Below are 21775 nucleotides of genomic sequence, written 5' to 3'. Positions count from 1 at the left end.
CTCGGAACGATCCTGTTACTGCTATCCAAATGCTCCTCAATTTCGTCTTTTACTCAGTGGGCCGAAGGGCCTGTTTCCACACTCTATCTCCAAAACTAAAAACTGAAAAACATCTTTCCTATAACATGGTGCCGAGAACTGAACACAATAGTCTAAATGCAGCCTCACCAACATCTTATATAACTGCAACATGACCTCAATACTCTAACTGACAACCATTTGTTCCTGATGTGCTTCATATTTTGGAACAAATCTAAACCCTGTTGAGTGAAACAGGAAGGAATTTTTCAGAGGATATGTGAAAATTGGTACTTAAGTGAGGAATTGAACAGAAGTGGTTTCTTAATTATTTGATGAAGTTCTTTTCTTTAAGGGCGATGGAAAACATGTTCTGTGCCAGGCATTTAAATCTAAACAGATTCATCCAAGAGGTCAGTATTATTTAAATCGGTAACTTATTTTGCTTGCATGATGAAAAATAATTTCTAACTTCAGAAGTCTGAAATCAGAGGTGCAGAATTAGGCCATTCAGCCCATCGCGTCTACTCCACCGTTCAATCATTGCTAATCTATCTTTCCCTCTCAACCCCATTCTCCTGCCTTCTCCCCATAACCCCTGATGCTCTTATTAATCAAGAATCTATCAATCTCTGCCTTAAAAATATCCATTGACTTGGCCTCCACGACGGTCTGTGGCAAATGACACAAACCTTTTGAGGCTTTGAGAAGTGAGCAGAGGACAGTAATGGGCTTAGTCATGCAACCTGGAAACGGGCCCTTTGACCCAACTTGTCCATGCTGATCAAAATGTCCCATCTACCCGCGTTTGGCCCATATCCCTCTAAACCTTTCCTATCGATGTACCTGCCCAGATGTCTTTTAATGTTAGAAAACAAGGAGTCGGAGTAACTCAACGGATTAGAAAGGATGGGAGACGGTTCGGGTCGGGACCCTTCTTCAGACTGATAGGTGGGGGAGGGTTTCGTGTGGAGCTCAGAACTAGACACAAAATGACCGGAAGGTTGGCTTGTGTCTGGTAAGCCCATTGTTGAAGAAGGGTCTCGACCCGGAATGTCACCCATCCCTACTCTGCAGAGATGCTGCCTGTCCTGCTTAGTTACTCCAGCATTTTGTGTCTCTCTTTGTTGGCTATGGAAGGTGTGATTTAGAGAGGGAAACAACATGGAGAACTGTGGAACTGGTGAAAACTACTACGGTGGAGGAAGTGGGCAAGGGGGGAAGGGAGTGTAAGTTGAACCTACTTAAAATAAAGAATTTGATGATCATCCCGCTAGTTTGTAAGCTACCCGGGCGAACTATCTATACCGCTGGTTTGATGACCTCAAAGAGCGTGATAAGGTTGGTGAAAATGGGCAGAGGTGGCAGATATTTTAATGCAAAACAATGTGAAGTACAATGTTTTGATGGGATCAGAAACACCAACATGAACTTAAAAAAAACAGCAGAACTTGTATTTGAGGGGTTATGGTGGTTATATCCGCATAAGTTTTTAGACAATAGACAATAGGTGCAGGAGGAGGCCATTCGGCCCCTCGAGCCAGCACCGCCATTCAATGTGATCATGGCTGATCATTCTCAATCAGTACCACGTTCCTGCCTTCTCCCCATACCCCCTGACTCCGCTATCCTTCAGAGCTCTATCTAGCTCTCTCTTGAATGCATTCAGAGAATTGGCCTCCTCTGCCTTCTGAAGTGACGGAGCAAGTTGACAGTCTGAAGTAGGGTCTCGACCCAAATCATCACCCATTCCTTCTCTCCTGAGATGCTGCCTGACAAGCTGAGTTACTCCAGCATTTTGTGATACCTTCGATTTGTACCAGCATCTGCAGTTATTTTCCTACACATGCGCAGGTTTACAAAGTTTGTACTTTTTTTTGCAAGAGACTGAAAAAGCATAAGATACCAAATTTTGGCAAGAGCAGTAGGGTGGCAGCATGTTGGCGCCGTGATAGAGATGCTGCCTTACAGCGCTTGCAGCTCTTGAGATCTGGGTTCGATCCCGACTACGGGTGGTGTCTGTACGGAGTTTGTACGTTCTCCCCGTGAACTTGTGGATTTTCTCTGAGATCTTCGGTTTCCTCCCACACTCCAAAGGCGTACAGATTTGTAGGTTAATTGGATTGGTAAAAGTGTAAATTCTCCTTGGTGCATGTAGGATAGTGTTAATGTGCGGGGATCGCTGGTCGTTGCAGACTCGGTGGGTCGAAGGGCCAGTTTCCACTCTGTATCTCTAAACTAAATTAAACTAAAGAGTTTACAGCACAAAAGAAAGGACATTTTGATGAACAATTGTTTGGCCAGAACTCAAGTAACATGTCTAGGAAAGATTATAAAATGAATTTCTTTAGTCGGAGGGCAGTGAATCTGTGGAATTCATTGTCACAGATGGCTGTAGAGGATGTAAATGGATAGTTTTAAGGCTGAGATTGACAGATTCTTGATTAGTAAGGGTGTCGGGGGTTATGGCAGGAGAATGGGGTTGAAAGAGAAAGATATATTAGCTTTGCTTAAATGACAGAGTAAAGTTGATGGGCTGAAAGGCCTAACTCTGCTACAAAAACCTATCAAAATAATGAAAGAGGGTACAGAAGAGGAGAGGAAATTGTGGTGTAAAGTCTCTATGGTAGTGGAACCCGATAGAACCAGGGAACATGGGTTTAAGGTGAGGGGGGAAAGATTCAATTGGGATCTGACCAGTAACTTTGTCACAAAAAGGGTGGTTGGTACAAGGAACGAGCTGCTGGAGGAGGTAGTTGAGGCAGGTACCATTGCAACATTTAACAAACACAGACAGGCACATGGATAGGACAGATTGAGAGGGATGTGAGTCAAATGCAGGCAGATGGGACTTGTGTAGTTGGGACATGTTGGTCGGCGTGGGAAAGTTGGGGTGAAAGGCCAATTTCCACACTGTATATATGACTCTATCACCATTCAATAGACAATAGACAATAGGTGCAGGAGGAGGCCATTCGGCCCTTCGAGCCAGCACCACCATTCAGTGTGATCGTGGCTGATCATTCTCAATCAGCACTAGTCGCTCCAGTCTTTCAACATATGACAGTCCCGCCATTCCGGGAATCAACCTAGTAAACCTACGCTGCATGCCCTCAATAGCAAGAATATCCTTCCTCAAATTTGGAGACCGAAACTGCACACAGTACTCCAGGTGCGGTCTCACTAGGGCCCTGTACAACTGCAGAAGGACCTCTTTGCTCCCTCTCTTTGCTCCTATACTCAACTCCTCTTGTTATGAAGGCCAACATTCCATTGGCTTTCTTCACTGCCTGCTGTACCTGCATGCTTCCTTTCAGTGACTGATGCACCCAGATCTCGTTGTACGTTATAAGACAGATTGAGAGGGATGTGAGTCAAATGCAGGCAGATGGGACTTGTGTATAGATAATAGACAATAGGTGCAGGAGGAGGCCATTTGGCCCTTCGAGCCAGCACCGCCATTCAATGTGATCATGGCTGATCATTCTCAATCAGTACCCCGTTCCTGCCTTCTCCCCATACCCTCTGACTCCGCTATCCTTAAGAGCTCTATCGAGCTCTCTCTTGAATGCATTCAGAGAATTGGCCTCCACTGCCTTCTGAGGCAGAGAATTCCACAGATTCACAACTCTCTGACTGAAAAAGTATTTCCTCATCTCAATTCTAAATGGCCTACCCCTTATTCTTAAACTGTGGCCCCTGGTTCTGGACTCCCCCAACATTGAAGAAGGGTCTCGACCCGAAACGTCACCCATTCCTTCTCTCCCGAGATGCTGCCTGACCTGCTGAGTTACTCCAGCATTTTGTGAATAAATTGGGAACATGTTTCCTGCCTCTAACGTGTCCAATCCCTTAATAATCTTGTACGTTTCGATAAGATCTCCTCTCTGTAGTTGGGCCATGTTTATCGTCATGTGCACCGGGATACAGCAAAGAGCTTTTTTTCGCGTGCGAATGTGATCAAAATCCTGCTGCAGTTTTGATAACCGTTTGTTTGCCTATCTGCTATACAACCCACTTTGGTGTCATCTGCAAACTGAGCTTCCAAGTGTCCACCTTGTCTATTCAGCTACCCCCCCCCCCCCCCCCCCTTGGGTCACCTCCCCCGTTGCCATGGCAACAGCCCACCCGCTAGCCTGGAGCACCCGACGTGATGACGTAGTACCCCCCGCGCACGCCCGACGTGGTGACGCGATGCCGGGCGACGGCCTCATCCGCGACACTCCCTGCGTGATGACGTGCCGGCGGGCGGCGCAGCGCGATGGCGGGTGACGCTCCAATGGCGAACGCGATGCGACTCCGCAACCAGCTGCAGACGGTCTACAAGCTCGACCCGCTGCGGAACGAGGTATGGAAATGAAAGGCCGGGACAGGGGGTGGGTGGATGATGGCGGCCGGAGGCGGACAGAGGACGGGACGGGTTGCCGGGTTTAAAACGCGGTCGCCGTACGGAGGGAGGGTCCTCGGCGATCGAGTGCAAGGCCGCTGCTCCCGCTCCTCGCCGCCATGTTGGTGCAGGAACTCCGGCGCTCTCGTCGCAGTGCGCATGCGTCATCGCCGTGGTCGGGACGCGCATGCGTCACATCGCCGGCTCCAAGGTCGTGCGCATGGGCGTGATGTCCTTGTTTTTTTGGCGGCAACCCGCACGTGGTTTCATTGATGAAATCCCTGATCCGTTTCCCTTTCTCCAACCACCACTGTTCATAAACTGATCATCCAGAAAATGCAAAAAATCTCCAGTTGCCTGAAATCTTTCGTTAGTTTTGTTTTATCACGTGTACCTTTTAGATTAGACAATAGGTACAGGAGGAGGCCATTCGGCCCTTCGACCCAGCACCACCATTCAATGTGATCATGACTGATCATTCTCAATCAGTACCCCGTTCCTGCCTTCTCCCCATACCCCCTGACTCCGCTATCCTTAAGAGCTCTATCTAGCTCTCTCTCTTGAATGCATTCAGAGAATTGGCCTCCACTGCCTTCTGAGGCAGAGAATTCCACAGATTCACAACTCTGATTGAAAAAGTTTTTCCTCATCTCTGTTCTAAATGGCCTACCCCTTATTCTTAAACTGTGGCCCCTTGTTCTGGACTCCCCCAACATTGGGAACATGTTTCCTGCCTCCAACTCCAACGCCTTAATAATCTTGTACGTTTCGATAAGATCCCCTCTCATCCTTCTAAATTCCAGTGTATACAAGCCTAGTCGCTCCAGTCTTTCAACATATGGCAGTCCCGCCATTAACATATGACAGTCCCGCCATTAACATATGACAGTCCCGCCAGATGCTGGTTTAAACCGAGGTTAGACACAAAAAGCTGGAGTAACTCAGCGGGACGGGCAGCATCTCCGGAGAGAAAGGAATGGGTGATGAAGAAGGATCACAACCCGAAACCTAAAGCTGAGCTCTCTCTTGAATGCATTCAGAGAATTGGCCTCCACTGCCTTCTGAGGCAGAGAATTCCACAGATTCACAACTCTGACTGCAAAAGTATTTCCTCATCTCCGTTCTAGTTTACAGTTTAATTTATTGTCAGGTGTACCGAGGTACACTTTAAAAGTTTTCGTCTAGATGTACAGCGTGCAAACAGGCAAAGATACAGATTGCAGAAAATAGTGTAGGAAGGAACTGTAGATGCTGGTTTAAACCGAAGATAGACACAAAATGCTGGAGTAACTCAGCTGGACAGGCAGCATCTCTACATAGAAGGAATGGGTGACGTTTTGGGTCGGGACCCTTCGTCAGACCAGTTCTCAGCATTGTGAAGCCACCGTTCCAAGACAGAAAATACGTTCTTGCATATCTCGGTCTGAAGAAGGGTCTTGGCCCGAAACACCATCCATCTTCTATCCAGAGATGCTGCCTGTCCAGTTGAGTTACTCCAGCATTTTGTGTCTCTGTTCAGTTTAGAGACACAGTGAGCAAATAGGGCCTTCGGCCCACCAAGTCTGTACTGACCAGTGATCCCTACACACTAGGGACAATTTACAATTTTACCGAAGCCAATTAGCCTACAAACCTGTACGTCTTTGGAGCGTGGGAGATAACCCAGAGACAACCCGCACAGGTCACAGGGAGAACGTACAAACTCCGTTCAGATATGCACCCTTAGTCAGGATCGAACCCGGGTCTCTGGTGCTGTAAGACAACAACTCCACCGCTGTGCTACCATGCTGTCCTAGCTGTACCCAATTACAATCGATCTGTCCACAGTGTTCAGATACAGGATAAATGGAATAACATTTAGTACAAGATAATGTTCACGAAAGTCCGATTAAAGTTAGTTCAAGAATCACCAATGATTAGTACAAGTGTCAATAGACAATAGACAATAGGTGCAGGAGTAGGCCATTCAGCCCTTCGAGCCAGCACCGCCATTCAATGCGATCATGGCTGATCACTCTCAATCAGTACCCCGTTCCTGCCTTCTCCCCATACCCCCTCACTCCGCTATCCTTAAGAGCTCTATCCAGCTCTCTCTTGAAAGCATCCAACGAACTGGCCTCTACTGCCTTCTGAGGCAGAGAATTCCACACCTTCACCACTCTCTGACTGAAAAAGTTCTTCCTCATCTCCGTTCTAAATGGCCTACCCCTTATTCTTAAACTGTGGCCCCTTGTTCTGGACTCCCCCAACATTGGGAACATGTTTCCTGCCTCTAATGTGTCCAATCCCCTAATTATCTTATATGTTTCAATAAGATCCCCCCTCATCCTTCTAAATTCCAGTGTATACAAGCCCAATCGCTCCAGCCTTTCAACATACGACAGTCCCGCCATTCCGGGAATTAACCTAGTTTGGAGGGAGATATAGAATAGCCATAGATGGACACAAAAAGTTGGAGTAACTCAGCGGGACAGGCGGCAGAAGGAATGTGTGATGTTTCGCGTCGAGACCCTTTTTTAGACTTGTTAGGGATAAGGGAAACGAGAGATATAGATGGTGATGTGGAGAGATAAAGAACAATGAATGAAAGATATGCAAAAAAGTAACGATGATAAAGGAAATATCGTCGAGACCCTTCTTCAGACTGATGTCAGCGGAGGGGGCGGGACAAAGATAGGATGTAGTAGGAGACAGGAAAACCCTCTCTTTCCCCTCCCCCTTCCCAGTTCTCCCACTAGTCTTCCTGTCTCCTACTGCATCCTATCTTTGTTCCGCCCCCCTCCCCTGACATCAGTCTGAAGAAGGGTCTTGACCCGAAATGTCACCCATTCCTTCTCTCCAGAGATGCTGCCTGACCCGCTGAGTTATTCCAGCATTTTGTGTCTGCCTTCGGTATATGTGACAATAACTCAACTAAACTAAACTCATGTTATGAGTACCGAGGTACAGTGCAAAGCTTTTTTGTTGCATGCTATCCAGTCAGTGAAAAGACCACACATGATTACGATCAAGCTGTCCACAGTGCACAGATACTCGGTCAGGGAAGTAACATTTAGTGCTAGATAAAGTCCAGTTAAAGTCAGATTTAAGATAATCCGAGGGTCTCCAATGAGGTACATGATGGGTCTGGTTGGTGAGAGGTTTTCTGGTGGAAGGTGCTCTATCAACGGGTAGCAAATCAGAAATTGCCGTTTTTTATGTTTCATTCTATGGTAAGTTCACCTTCATAAGTTCTAGGAGCAGAGTTAGGCCATTTGGCCCATCAAGCCTATTCCGCCATTTAATCATGGCTGATCTATCTAATTGGTAAGCATGCTACCAATTGTTTGGCTCTGAAATAACTGCCTAATTTTCTAGGCTTTCACATATAAAGTGTTAACAATCTCTCAGCTTTATGTCCCTTGAGTCAATCTCAGACTTATTCACTCGTGTCCCATGGCTTTGACTTGTAGGTACTATAGGATGGATCAATGTTGTTGAAACCTTTCCCACATCCACCCACCAAATTGTCCATGGGGAGCCCGTCTTGCCCAGGGCAGGCCACACATGACATTGATATAGATGACTGCCAACTTCAGTGCGGCTCAGTGGTGCAACGGTAGAGCTGCTGCCTCACAGCACCAGAGACCCGGGTTCGATCATGACCACGGGTGCCTTCTGTATGGAGTTTGTACGTTCTCCCCGTAACCTGCGTGGGTTTTCACCGGGTGCTCGGGGTTCCTCCCACACTCGAAAGACGTACAGGTTTGTAGGTTAATTGACTTGGTTAAATTGTAAATTGTCCCGTGTGTGTAGGATAGTGTTGGTGTGCAGGGATCGTTGGTCGGCACAGACTCGATGGGCCAAAAGGCCTGTTTCCGCGCAGTATCTCTAAACAAAAACTAAACGACCCTCTGAAGTGGTTCAACAAACCGATTCATTCCATCATAAATTCATAACTTCATAAGTCATAGGAGCATAGAGTCATACAGCATGGAATCAGGCCCTTCAGCTCAACTTCACCTCGCTGACCAACATGTCCCACCTACACTAGCCCCACCTGCCTGAGTTTGGCCCATATCCCTCTAAACCTTCCCTATCATGTACCTGTCTAAATGTTTCTTAAACGTTGCGATAGCCACGATCTTGCTTGGTAAAGCAAGAAGAGCAGTTGGAGAAAGGTCTGAAGAAGGGTCTCGACCCGAAATGTCACCCATTCCCTCTCTCCTAGTTGCTGCCTGACCTGCTGAGTTACTCCAGCACTTTGTGATACCTTCGATTTGTACCAGCATCTGCAGTTATTTTCCTGCACAGTTGGAGAAATGTGGAATCACATGCAGTGAAAGGGAAATTGATCTTAATTTTAAATTTGTAACTGATGAATTTTTATTAACTTAATTGGCCCATCGGGCCTGCTTCGCCATTCAGTGATGGCTGATTTTATTTTCCACTCTGAACCCCAGACTTCTGCCTTCTCCCCATAACCATTGATGCCCTTGCTAATCAAGAACCTGTCGATCTCAGCTTTAGAAATACACAAAAACTTGGGCTCCACTGCCGTCTGTGGCAATGAATTCCACAGATTCACCACCCTCCGACTAAAGAAATCCCTCCTCACCTTCAAAGGTACGTCCTTTTATTTTGAGGATATGGCCTCTGGTCGTAGATATGTAGTGTAAGAAAATAACTGCAGATGCTGGTACAAATGGAAGGTATCACAAAATGCTGGAGTAACTCAGTAGGTCAGGCAGCATCTCGGGAGAGATACTCTGGTCCTAGATATTATTCATAGTACCGTCAACCCCAAATACTAATTAATCTACAACTGTTTAAGTACCATTGACACAAAATGCTCGAGTAACTCAGCGGGTCAGGCAGCATTTCTGGAGAGAAGGAATGGGTGATGTTTCGGGTCGAGACCCTTTTTCAGACGAGTCAGGGAGCAGACTAGTTATGGTCACACAGGCAGGATCTGTTAAGGCGCAATAGCGCAGCGGCAGAGTTGCTGCCTCACAGCGCCAAAGACCCGGATTCTCTCTTGACTACGGGTTTTCTCCGGGTGCTCCGGTTTCCTCCGAAACTCCAAAGACGTACAGGTTTATAGGTTAATTGGCCTCGGCAAAGATTGTAAAATTGTCCCTGTGCGTGTAGGATAGTGCTAGTGTACAGGGATCACTGGTCGGCACGGACTCGGTGGGCCAAAGGGCCTGTTTCAGAGCTATATCTCTAAACTAAAAAAAGACTAAATTAAATCACTGTCTATATCTCTCGTTTCCCTTTCCCCCGACTAGTCTGAAGAAGGGTCTCGACTCGAAACATCATCCATTCTTTGTCTCCAGGGATGCTGCCTGTCCCGCTGAGTTACTCCAGCATTTTGGGTCTATCTTTGTTAAGTAATATCTCTCTTTAAAATTCTCACTGTTGTTTTCAAATCCTTGTATGGTCTCGCCTTTTCATATCTCGCTATCTCTTCCAGCTCCGTAATTTCAAGATTTATGTTCCTCCAGCTATAATCTAGATAATCTCTGATTTTAATCATACCAACAGTGGCAGGTGTTCCTTTAACTGCCGAGGCCACAAGGCAGCGGGGCGCAGCTGGTAGAGCTGCTGCATCACAGTGCCACAGGCCCAGGTTCAATCCTGACCTCTGCTGCTGTCTATGGAGTTTACCCGTTCTCCCTGTGACGGTGTGGGTTTCCTCCGGCTGCTCCGGTTCCTTACTACATTCCAAAGGCAAGGCTTGTAGGGTTAATTGGTCTCTATAAATTGCCCCTCGTGTAAATTGCCGCTGGTTTGTGGGAATGAATGCGAAATTGGGATAACCTCGAATTTCTATGGATGTAGAAGTCTTTGACATTTTCAACCTGGGGGAAGAAGGTTCTAACTGTCTACACCTGGCATAATTTCATATACTTCTATCAGGTCTCCGTATCAACCTCTGGCACTCTAGAGGAAACAATCCTAGTTTGTACACCCTCTCTTGTAGCTAATACCCCTAATGCAAACAGCATTCTGATGAAGATATTCACAAAGTGCTGGAGTAACTCTGGATCAGGCAGCATCTCTGGAGAAAAAGGATGGGTTGCATTTTGGGTCGGGACCCTTCTACCTTCAGGCAGACCTCTTCTGCACTCAGTGGGAATTAGAGGTGCAAATGTGTGGGATGATTGCAGAAAGCTGTAAGAGTAATGAGATAGTATTTGTGCAATCTCCTTTAATTTCCTTGATAGTGACCGGGGCAACCATGGTGCAAAGGGCTTCGATGTAGTGGAATTTGTTTTTATGGCTGCCCAATACTGGCACAATACTCTTGGAAACGAGGTGGGGCAGGTGAAATCAGTGTCAATGTGGGACTATTTCGGAACAGTCATAGGGTCAGACAGCACAGAAACAGGCCCTTCGGCTCAACTGGTGTTTGCCGACCAAGATGCCCCAACTGCACTAGTCCTGCCTGCTTGTGTATGGCCCATTTCCCTCTAAACCTTTCCTATCCGTGTACCTTTCCAAATATTTTTCAGCTACCTCCTCTGGCAGTTCGTTCCATACATCCACCACCATCTGTGGGAAAAGGTTTCCTCTCGGGTTCCTATTAAATCTATCCCCTCTCACCTTAAACCCATGTCCTCTGGTTCTTGATTCCCCTATTCTAGGTAAAATACTCTTTCCATTGACCCTATCCATCCCCCTCATGATCTTACACACCTCTACAAGATCACCCCTCATCCTCCTGCACTGCAGGTAATAAAGTCCAAGCCTGCCCAACCTCTCCCTGTAGTTCAGGCCTTCAAAACCTGGGAACATCCCCGTAGATCTTCCCTACACTATTCCCATTGAGCATGACTCTCAGTTTTTGAATAGTTATGGAGAAAGGTCCTGCCTTACAGCGAATGCAGCGTCGGAGACCCGGGTTCCATCCCGACTACGGGTGCAGTCTGCTCGGAGCTTGCATGTGTGTCGAAAATATGTTTTTAAAATCATGAGGGGAAAGATTTTAAAGGGATCTGGTGAATGCATACCGACTTTTTCCCAGAGAAGTGGCATAAAAAACTGGGCATTGGTTTAAGGTGAGAGGGGAAAGATTTAAAAGGGATCTGAGGGACAACGTCTGAGGGTGATGGCTATATGGAATAAACTGCTGGAAAAGGTATTTGAGGCAGGGTCAATAATGGCATTTAAAAGACATTTGGGCAGGCACATGGATAAGAAAGGTTTAGAATTTTTTTAATTGTTTTTATATACAATAGGTGCAGGAGTAGGCCATTCGGCCCTTCGAACCAGCACCACCATTCAATGTGATCATGGCTGATCATTCTCAATCAATACCCCGTTCCTGCCTTCTCCCCATACCCCCTGACTCCGCTATCCTTAAGAGCCCTAACTAGCTCTCTCTTGAATGCATTCAGAGAATTGGCCTCCACTGCCTTCTGAGGCAGAGAATTCCACAGATTTACAACTCTCTGACTGAAAAAGTTTTTCCTCATCTCCATTCTAAATGGCCTATCCCTTATTCTTAAACTGTGGCCCCTGGTTCTGGACTCCCCCAACATTGGGAACATGTTTCCTGTCTCTAACGTGTCCAACCCCTTAATAATCGTAGACAAAACATGGGCAAATGGGAGTAGCTTCTTGGTCTGTATGGACGATTGACCAAAGGGCCTGTTTCCATGCTGTGATTCGAACACTCGAAGGGCGGCACAATAGTGCAGCGGTAGAGTTGCTGCCTTACAGCGAATGCAGCGCCGGAGACCCGGGTTCGATCCCAGTCTGTACGTAGTTTGTACTGTTCTCCCCGTGACCTGCGTGTCTTTTCACCAACATCTTCGGTTTCCTCCCGCACTCCAAAGATGTGTAGGTTGATTGGTTTGGTATAAATGTAAATTGTCCCTAGCGTGTGTAGTACAGTGTTAATGTGCGAGGATTGCTGGTCGATGTGGGCCCAAAGGCCTGTTTTTGCACTGTGACTCTAAACTAATGTTGTGCATTTGTGGAATTCTCTGCCACAGAAGGTAGTGGAGGCCAATTAACTGGATGAATTTAAAAGGGAGTTAGATAGAGCTCTAGGGGCTAGCGGAATCAAGGGATATGGGGAGAAGGCAGGCACGGGTTACTGATTGTGGATGATCACAATGAATGGCGATGCTGGCTCGACGGGCCAAATGGCCTCCTCCTGCACCTATTTTCTATGTTTCAAGGACTGTAGCAAGTCAAGCTCTGTCACAAGGGCGTGTAGAAAGGAACTGCAGATGCTGGTAGATACCGAAGATAGACACCAAGTACTGGTGTAACTTGGTGGGGCAGGCAGCATCTCTGGAGAAAAAGGACGGGTGACGTTTCGGGTAGGGAACCTTTGGACATTTTGGTTCGGACGTTTCAGGTCAGACAGCTGAAGAAGGGTCCCGAGCCGAAAGATCGGCCCATCTTTTTCTCCATAGATGCTGTGTGACCTGCTGACTTACCTCCTGCACATTGTGTCTATCTTCGCACGGGCAACTGGGGTTGGGTAATTAAATGATAACAAGGCAGTTAGGTGTCTGAAGAAAGGTTCCGATCCAAGGTGTCACCTGTCCGTGTTTGCCAGGATTGCTGCCTGACCTGCTGAGTTACTCCAGCACTTTGTGTCGGGGTGGGCAATTAACTGTTGGCCCAGTCTGTGAAGCCCACATTCTTTGCTTCATTCAGCTGCATGAAGCCCACATTTCTTCATGATAATATAAAAGTTCTGAAACATTGAGTTTTCCAATTTCAAGTGACCCACATTCCCCGTGCACCTTTCCCTCTCCTTGTAGTCCTGCATTCGAAACGCTATCTCCCACTGCGGTTAGAAAATAAATCTCATCTCCATCTTTTTAATCAAACCGTAAATCTATACCTCCTGCCTTCAGACTCTTCTGCCGCAAAGATCTCTGGCATAAATTGTCCCGGTTTTTAAAGATCTATTTAACAATTAAGTGTCATCGTCAGAAGGTGTTGACACTGGCCGCTGATACGATCAGTTGCGTGACTCGCGGGCTTGTGATTTATCGTTGGCAGGAAGAAGTAAAAGTGAAGATTAAAGACCTGAACGAACACATCGTCTGTTATCTGTGTGCCGGCTACTTCATCGATGCAACCACGATCACAGAGTGTTTACATGCATGTGAGTTTTTGAAGAGAGACTTCTCCCGAGTTGCTGACTCATGGAACCTCAACATTAAAGGGTGTGCGGAGACCTTCCGTGCAGCGTTGGCTGGGAGTCCAGGGATGAGGGAGGAGCAGCGATGCAAAGAATCTTTCTGTTCGGCTTTCAAATGAGGGCTGCTGTGTCATAGCACTTGCGAGGCAGCAGCGGGTCAAAAGAGTCATAGCGTGAAAACAGGCCCTTCGGCCCACACCGACCAACATGTCCCATCTGCTCTATTCCCACCTGCCTGCGTTTGGCCCATATCGCTCTAAACATAACCGATCCATGCGCCTGTCTAAATGTTTCTTCAACGTTGCGATTGTACCTGCCTCAAATACCTCCTCGGGCAGCTCGTTCCGTACACCCCACCACCTTTTGTGTAAAAAAGTTACCACTCTGGTTCCTGTTAGACCCAGCCTACTCAACCTCTCCCTACAGCTCACACCCTCTAGTCCTGGCAACATTTTTTAGATTTAGAGATACAGGCCCTTCGGCCCACTGAGTCCGCGCCGCCCAGCGACCCCTACACATTAACACTATCCTACACACACACTAGGGACATTTTTAAAAAAACATTTTACCCAGTCAATTAACCTACATACCTGTACGTCTTTGGAACATTCTCATAAATCTTCTCTGCACCCTTTCCGGCTTGACAACATCAGGCATGTGAATTTTCCGCGTTTTTAAATGATCAATTTTCCGCGCTTTTTGTATGTTTTCCACGTTTTTCACTTTGCGAAAATCGTGTTTACCAGCTGAGAAATCGGATCGGGAAAAAAAAGAAAAGAAACGTTGTATAGACTTGTAATGAACACTGGGGGTTCCGCTAGAGGTCGCTAGCGGTTCCGCGAGAAATCCCCTGCGCACCCTGGAAGTCTCCCCGAAAATGTGGCACCTAGGCTGGGCAAGGCAGCCAATCTCGACCTCATCGGGACTTCCGTGGCCAATTTGTCAATTCGGCCGCTAGAGGTCGCTATGGGTTCGGCGAGAAATTCCCCGCGCCATGGAAGTCTCCCCGAAAATGTGGCACCGAGGCTGGGCAAGGCAGCCAATCTCGACCTCATCGGGACTTCCATGGCTGATCGGTGGGTTGAATTTGCAACCTGCGGCCGGGGCTGTGGAACTCCAGCCCAGCTGGAGCCAGCAAATCTATCCCCTTAACCGACTTCAATAGACAATAGACAATAGGTGCAGGAGTAGGCCATTCAGCCCTTCGAGCCAGCACCGCCATTCAATGCGATCATGGCTGATCATTCTCAATCAGTACCCCGTTCCTGCCTTCTCCCCATACCCCTTACTCCGCTATCCTTAAGAGCTCTATCCAGCTCTCTCTTGAAAGCATCCAACGAACTGGCCTCCACTGCCTTCTGAGGCAGAGAATTCCACACCTTCACCACTCTCTGACTGAAAAAATTCTTCCTCATCTCCGTTCTAAATGGCCTACCCCTTATTCTTAAACTGTGGCCCCTTGTTCTGGACTCCCCCAACATTGGGAACATGTTTCCTGCCTCTAATGTGTCCAATCCCCTAATTATCTTATATGTTTCAACCTTGGCCTGCTGGATAAACCAGCAAAGCTCTGCAACCAAGAGTGCCAGAAAATCAGTGGTGGAACTGTAATGAGTAAATATTAAATTTAACTGTAAGATTATATAACTAAATTAATTAAGACGGGGTTAAAATATAAAACAGCAGAAAAGCCAATTACCACCTTTTTGGGCTGATTATCAATTAATGTGCGAATTTACTTAAATGTTATTAGTGTACAGTGACATATTCATATTATTTTGTAATGTCTGTTTTTGCACTAAAAGGGGCTTGAGACTGGTAATTTTGTGTGTAAATTTTCCAATTGTTTGACCCCCGCTGTATGCCTCGCCCAAGTGCCCGGCTCTTTTCCTTTTTTTTTTTAACCTTACTCGCATGCCTGCAGCATCGTTCCGAGAAACATGGTGCCTTGAACTGAACAGAGAAGGCTCGGATAGAGTGGATGAGAAGAGGATGTTCCCGCTAGTGGGAGAGTCTAGGACTAGGGGTCACAGCCTCAGAGTTAAAGGACATTCCTTTAGGAAGGAGATGAGGAGGAATTTATTTAGTCAAGTCAAGTTTATTTGTCACATACACATACAAGACATGTAGTGAAATGAAAGGTCACCTACAGTCCAGCAGTAGAGCAATAAAAATAAACAATTTCACACACAATCACAACCAATTCTGTGGAATTCTTTGCCACAGAAGGCTGTCGAGGCTGTCAATGGATATTTTTAAGGTAGTTGTGGCAGGGACTATCATATTTTAAGAAACATTTAGACAGGTACATTGATAGGATAGGTTAGTGGGATATGGGCAAACATAGGCAGGTGGGACTATTGTATAATCGTATAAAGCGCCTTTTCCACACTATGACTCGACAACTAATAGACACAAAGTGCTGGAGTAACTCCGCAGGTCAGGCAGCATCTCTTGGAAACATGGACAGGTGACGTTGCAGATCGAGACCCTTCTTCAGAGATGCTGCCTGACCTGTTCGGTTACTCCAGAACATTGTGCCCTTTTGTGTATTAACCAGCTTTGTTTCTACATTTTGAGCAATAGAATATTGCCCCCACTTTTGCAGACGCTGGTCTGAATCTTCTCTTCCTCATGTTCCCCCAGCAAAATATGACCTTGTAATCAACTAGTCACAAAAAGCGCAAGCTCTCCAGTCAATTTTTTTCCCTTTTATTCTGTCTTACTTGTTTTTCTCTTGGTTCCATCTTATCATTGTCTCCTACCATTCCTTCCCTGAGCCCATTCTACATTTTAGTTTAGTTTAGAGGTACAACGTGGGAGCAGGCCGTTCGGCCCACTAAGTCCGCGCCGACAAACCTGTACATCTTTGGTGTGGGAGGAAACCAGACATCCTGGAGAAAACCCAGGACACGGGGAAAACGTACAAACTCTGTACAGACAGCACCCATAGTCGGGATGGAACCCGGGTCTCTGGCACTGTGAGGCAGCAACTCTACCGCTGCGCCACCGTGCCACCTGTGGAGATTATAGAATTTTTATCACATCATGGTTAATAGGTTTTTGTTTTAAGTTCCAGGCTTGTCCTCTGAGTCACCCAGCTTTCTGCATTCTTAGTTTAGTTTAGAGATACAGCGCGGAAACAGGCCCTTTGGCCCACTGAGTCTGCGCCGCCCAGCGATCCCCGCACATTAACACTATCCTACACACACTAGGGATAATTTACACATACATCAAGCCAATTAATCTGCAAACTTGTACATCTTTGAAGTGTTGGAGGAAACCGAAGATCTCGGGAGAAAAGCCACGCAGTCACGGGGAGAACGTACAAACTCCATGTAGACAGCACCTGTAGTCTGGATCAAACCTGGGTAAGGCAGCAACTCTACCGCTGTGTCACCGTGCTGCCCTTGGGCTTGAAGATGAGACATTCTGGTGTCTTAAGGCAGACCTTTTTTTCCCCAAGTTATTATAAATCTGAAGATCCTCGTCCTACTTGGGCATCGCACATATTTCTTCCGCCATCTTTTACCAACCCAGTCACTCTGCTCCTCTTCTGTTCTCCGTATTCTCATCTCCCATCCCTGTTAAGATTTCAGCATCTGCAGTTTCTTGCAACTCCCGAGTTCGTAAGATCATAAGACATAGGAGCAGAACTAGGCCATTTGGCCCATCGAGCCTACTCTGCCATTCAGTCAGTGCTGATTTACTTATCAATGTCCACTTTAAAAATACCCAGTGAGGGCCGCCATTGCCGTGTGTGGCAATGAATTCCACAGAGTCACCATCTAGCGAAAGTAATTTCTCCTCATTTCCTTTCTAAAAGTTGCATCCTTTTTCTCTGGGGATGTGCCCTCTGCTCCTAGACTCTCCTAGCTGTGAAAACATCCTCTCCATATCCACTCTATCCAGGCTTTTCATTGCCCGATGGCCTGAGCTATAAGGGAGAGATTTCCAAGCAAGGGCTTTATTTCTTGGAGCGCAAGAGGTTGAGCGACGATCTTACAGAGGTGTAAAATCATGAGCGAAATAGATGGGGTGAATGCACAGTCTTATTAGATTTAGATTTTTTTAGATTTAGAGATACAGCGTGGAAACAGGCCCTTCGGCCCACCGGGTCCGCGCCGCCCAGCGATCCCCGCACATTAACACTATCCTACACACACTAGGGACAATTTTTACATTTGCCCAGCCAATTAACCTACATACCTGTACGTCTTTGGAGTGTGGGAGGAAACCGAAGGTCTCGGAGAAAACCCACGCAGGTCACGGGGAGAACGTACAAACTCCGTACACGCTTGGGGGAATCATGAGTAGAGGGGCAACTTTTTCACAAAGAGAGCCTTGGGTAGATGGAAGAGCTGCTAGAAGAGGTAGTTGAGGCAGGTGCCAGAACAGGATTTGAAAGACATTTGGACAGGTACATGGAATGGGCCAAATCTAGCCAGGCAGGACCAGCATAGATGAGGCACCTTGGTCAGCACGGGCAAGTTGGGCCGAAGGGACTAACACCCTGCTGTATGACTCTGTGTCTGACTTTACGAGAAGAATGTGACTGCAAGGATCCAGGTTTAGAGGGACATGGCGGCACAGTGGCACGGCGGTAGAGTTGCCTCACAGTGCCAAAGAACCAGGTTTGATCCTGACTACAGGTACTGCCTGTACGGAGTTTGTACGTTCTCCCTGTGACTGCGTGGGTTTTCTCCGGGTGCTCCGGTTTCCTCCCACACTGCAAAGACATACAGGTTTGGAGGTTGATTGGCTTCTGTAAATTGGCCCGAGTGTGTTGCATAGAACTGATGTACGGGTGATTGTTGGTTGGTGTGGACTCGGTGGGCCGAAGGGCCTGTTTCCACACTGTATCTCTGAACTAAAGTAAACACGAGCAAATACTCAAGTCAGCCTAAACCTACATGATCTCCCGGTTACTAAACATTTTAACTCCCCCTCCCATTCCCACACTGACCTTTCTATCCTGGGTCTCTTCCAGTATCAGAGGGTGGCCCAATGCAAATTGAAAGAACAGCACCTCATATTTCGCTTGGGCAGCCTTCAACCCAGCGGTATGAATATTGACTTCTCCAACTTCAAGCTTTCCCTCTCTCCATCCCACCCCATGCTAGTTCTCTGACCAGTTTGACTGTCCTCCCGATTAAATTTTATCTTTTTATGCTTCGTTGCCACCTTCCCCTAACTAACAATGATTTATTCTACATTTTTCTTGATCCTCGTCCCCTTTGATGTCTCATTTCCAAACCTTGCCCTTCATTATCTCTGTGTCTCCCTCTCCCCTGACTCTCAGTCTGAAGAAGGGTCTCAACCCGAAATGTCACCCATTCCTTCTCTCCAGAGATGCTGCCTGTCCCTCTGAGTCACTCCGGCATTCTGTGTCTTTTTACGAGCAAATGAAGCTAGATTAGATGGGCCGCCTCGGTTGGCATGGGCAAGTTGCCCTGTTTCCGTGCTGTGGGACTATGACCCTATTCATTGCTCTTCAGCCAGCCAGCCAGCAAGAATCTGGGCTGAATGTTCATGGTGTTGGCACCCAAACTTTCCTTCATCGACTGCCTCCATCGTCAATGGCTCTTGCTGAGCACAACATATTCATACAGACTTTTCTTTAAAGAAAAACTCTGAGTCAATTAATATCTGCTCCATTGGGGAACTTAACACCCTGCAATAAATGTTATTGATATTATTGCATCTTGGCAGTAAAACGCATACTTCATAAATCTTAATGTAATTGTGACTTTTATTGGTGAACCTAAATCTCCATATTTGTTTTCAAAGAGATGACTAGCAGATTTTGGGGGAATGGGTTATGAAATTTAATCAGTGCCTCAGTTGTCAATTATACAATTTCCCGTGGAGAAAATGCAGAGTAATGCCCCGATAGGAGAGTGTTAGAGATGAGCTTTAGACTGTACTTTACTTTGAGACTTCGACTTAGTCGCAGATACAGCGTGAAAACAGCACGGTGGCGCAGCGGTAGAGTTGCTGCCTCACAGCACCAGAGACCAGTGTCCGATCCTGACCACGAGTACTGTTTGTACGGAGTTTGTACATTCCCCCTGTGACTCTGTGTGTTTTCTCCGGGTGCTCCAGTTTCCTCCCACACAAAGATGTACAGGTTTATGGGTTAATTGGCTTCAGTTGAAAATTGTAAATTGTTCCAAGTGTGTTGGATAGCGCAAGTGTACGGGGATCGTTGGTCGGCATGGATTTGGTGGGCTGAAGGGCCTGTTTCCATGCAGTATGTCCAAAGTAAAGTTTGACATCTATTCGGCCCACCAAGACTGCACCGATCAGCGATCACCCCGTACACTAGCACTGTCCTACACACTCGGGACAGTTTACAATTTACAGAGGACAATCAACCTACAAACCTGCATGTCACAGGAAACAGTAGCACCCAGAGGAAACCAACGCAGGCCGCATGGAGAACGTACAAACTCCGTACAGGCAGCAGACGTAATCGGGATCGAACCCAGGTCTCTGGCGCTGTAAGGAAGTGTCTCTACCTCTGCCTGCGCAACTGTGCCACCCTGGTGCCACTTGTGATCTATATTGACAATCGATGGGATACGGCTTGTCTCAATGCCCCCTACGTTGGGTGTGTAAATTACATTTCTTGACAATGATTTTCTAATTGGTACTGATTTCTTACTGTTGGGTATGGGAACCTGATTTAATATGAAATGACTTTTAATATGAAATGACTTGCGCGATTGTACGCATGCGCGAGAAAGACTTAAGATGGAGCTAACATGAATACAGGAATGTTTGAATACTTGTGTGTGTCCGAGATTTATTCATGGTCTAATTATAGCACAAATACATAACACTTACTGTCACATGTACCGAGCTATAGTGGAAAACGTTTTCTTTGCACGCTATCCAGGCTGATCATACATGACATGAGTACAATCCAGCCGTACAACAGATAGTGCAAAGAGAAGGAAAAAAATTAGACAAACAGCGTGGAAACAGGCTCTTCGGCCCAACGCCCACTCTGATCAATATGCCCCGTCTACACTACATCTGGCGGCACGGTGGCGCAGCGGTAGAGTTACTACGGGTGCTATCTGTACGGAGTTTGCACGTTCTCCCTGTGACCTGCGTAGGTTTTCTCCGAGATCTTCGGTTTCCTCCCACACTCCTAAGACGTACAGATTTTAGTTTAATTGGCTTGGTAAATGTAAAAATTGTCCCTTGTGGGTATAGGATAATGTTAGTGTGCGGGGATCGCTGGTCGGCACGGACCTGTTGGGCCTGTTTCCACGCTGTATCTCTAAACTAAACTACCTGTCTAAATGTTTCCTGTATGTCGCAATAGTACCTGCCTCAATTACCTCCTCCAGCAGCTCGTTTTATACACCCACCACCCTGAAGTGTAAAGAAAAAAGTTGCCCTTCAGGTTCCTGTTCAATCTTCCCCCCCCCTCACCTTAAACCTATGGTTCTAGATCTAATATTGTAGAGTGGAGATAGCAAGTGCTATCCAGTCAACGGAGGTAAACCCATTCCTTCTCTCCTGAGATGCTGCCTGACCTGCTGAGTTACTCGTGCATTTTGTGAATAAATACCTTCGAGGTATAAATGGAGTCACTAGATGGGAGGTTGGTTAGTGTGATGGTCTGGGCTGCGATCTTGGATGGAGCCGTTCCCAAATTGTGCTGCGATGCGTCCCAGGCGACTGAACCATCCTACCACGACCAGAGAGAGCAGTGCTGAACTACTGTCTACCTCTTTGGTGACCCTCGGACTATCCTTGACCGGACTTTGCTGGCTTTACCTCGCACTAAACGTTATTCCCTTATCATGTATCTGTGCACTGCAAATGGGTCGACTGTAATCGTGTATTGTCTTTCTGCTGACTGGTTAGCACGCAACAAAAAGCTTTTCGCTGCACCTCGCTCGGTACATGTGACAATAAACTGAATTGAACTGAAATGTTTTCCACAGGGCATCTGTAGAGATTGGTGAGAGCCAGAGTATGAAGCTGAACTAAATTGTGCTTGCAATACATGCTCATACCACCAGGTGTTGCTGTTTCTCCTGATATCATTCTGGAGGGCGTGCAGCGTAGGCTTACTAGGTTAATTCCCGGAATGGCGGGACTATCATATGTTAAAAGACTGGAGCGACTAGGCTTGTATACACTGGAATGTAAGAAAATAACTGCAGATGCTGGTACAAATCGATTTATTCACAAAATGC

The 21775-nt window shown here is 46.8% G+C and overlaps 1 protein-coding gene across 2 annotated transcripts in view; it reads left to right on the top strand.

The window, feature by feature from the left end:
- Positions 1-257: 257 nt before the first annotated feature.
- The window catches only part of pcgf1 (polycomb group ring finger 1), a 64032-nt gene continuing 42514 nt past the window's right edge, over positions 258-21775 (top strand). Inside the window, exons 1-2 of one of the 2 annotated variants that reach the window (XM_078408725.1) lie at positions 258-431; positions 13415-13520. In XM_078408725.1, coding sequence (XP_078264851.1) covers positions 354-431; positions 13415-13520 — 184 coding nt within the window. In that variant the 5' untranslated portion in view covers positions 258-353. Of the gene's footprint in view, positions 432-4258; positions 4367-13414; positions 13521-21775 lie in introns of those variants that run through there. The other variant, XM_078408719.1, reaches the window with a different exon arrangement.

This window comes from Rhinoraja longicauda, chromosome 1 (genome assembly GCF_053455715.1).
Source record: "Rhinoraja longicauda isolate Sanriku21f chromosome 1, sRhiLon1.1, whole genome shotgun sequence".
Lineage (NCBI taxonomy): Eukaryota > Metazoa > Chordata > Chondrichthyes > Rajiformes > Arhynchobatidae > Rhinoraja > Rhinoraja longicauda.
The sequence above is the reverse complement of the archived record's forward strand: the minus strand, read 5'-3'. Positions and strand labels throughout refer to the sequence as shown.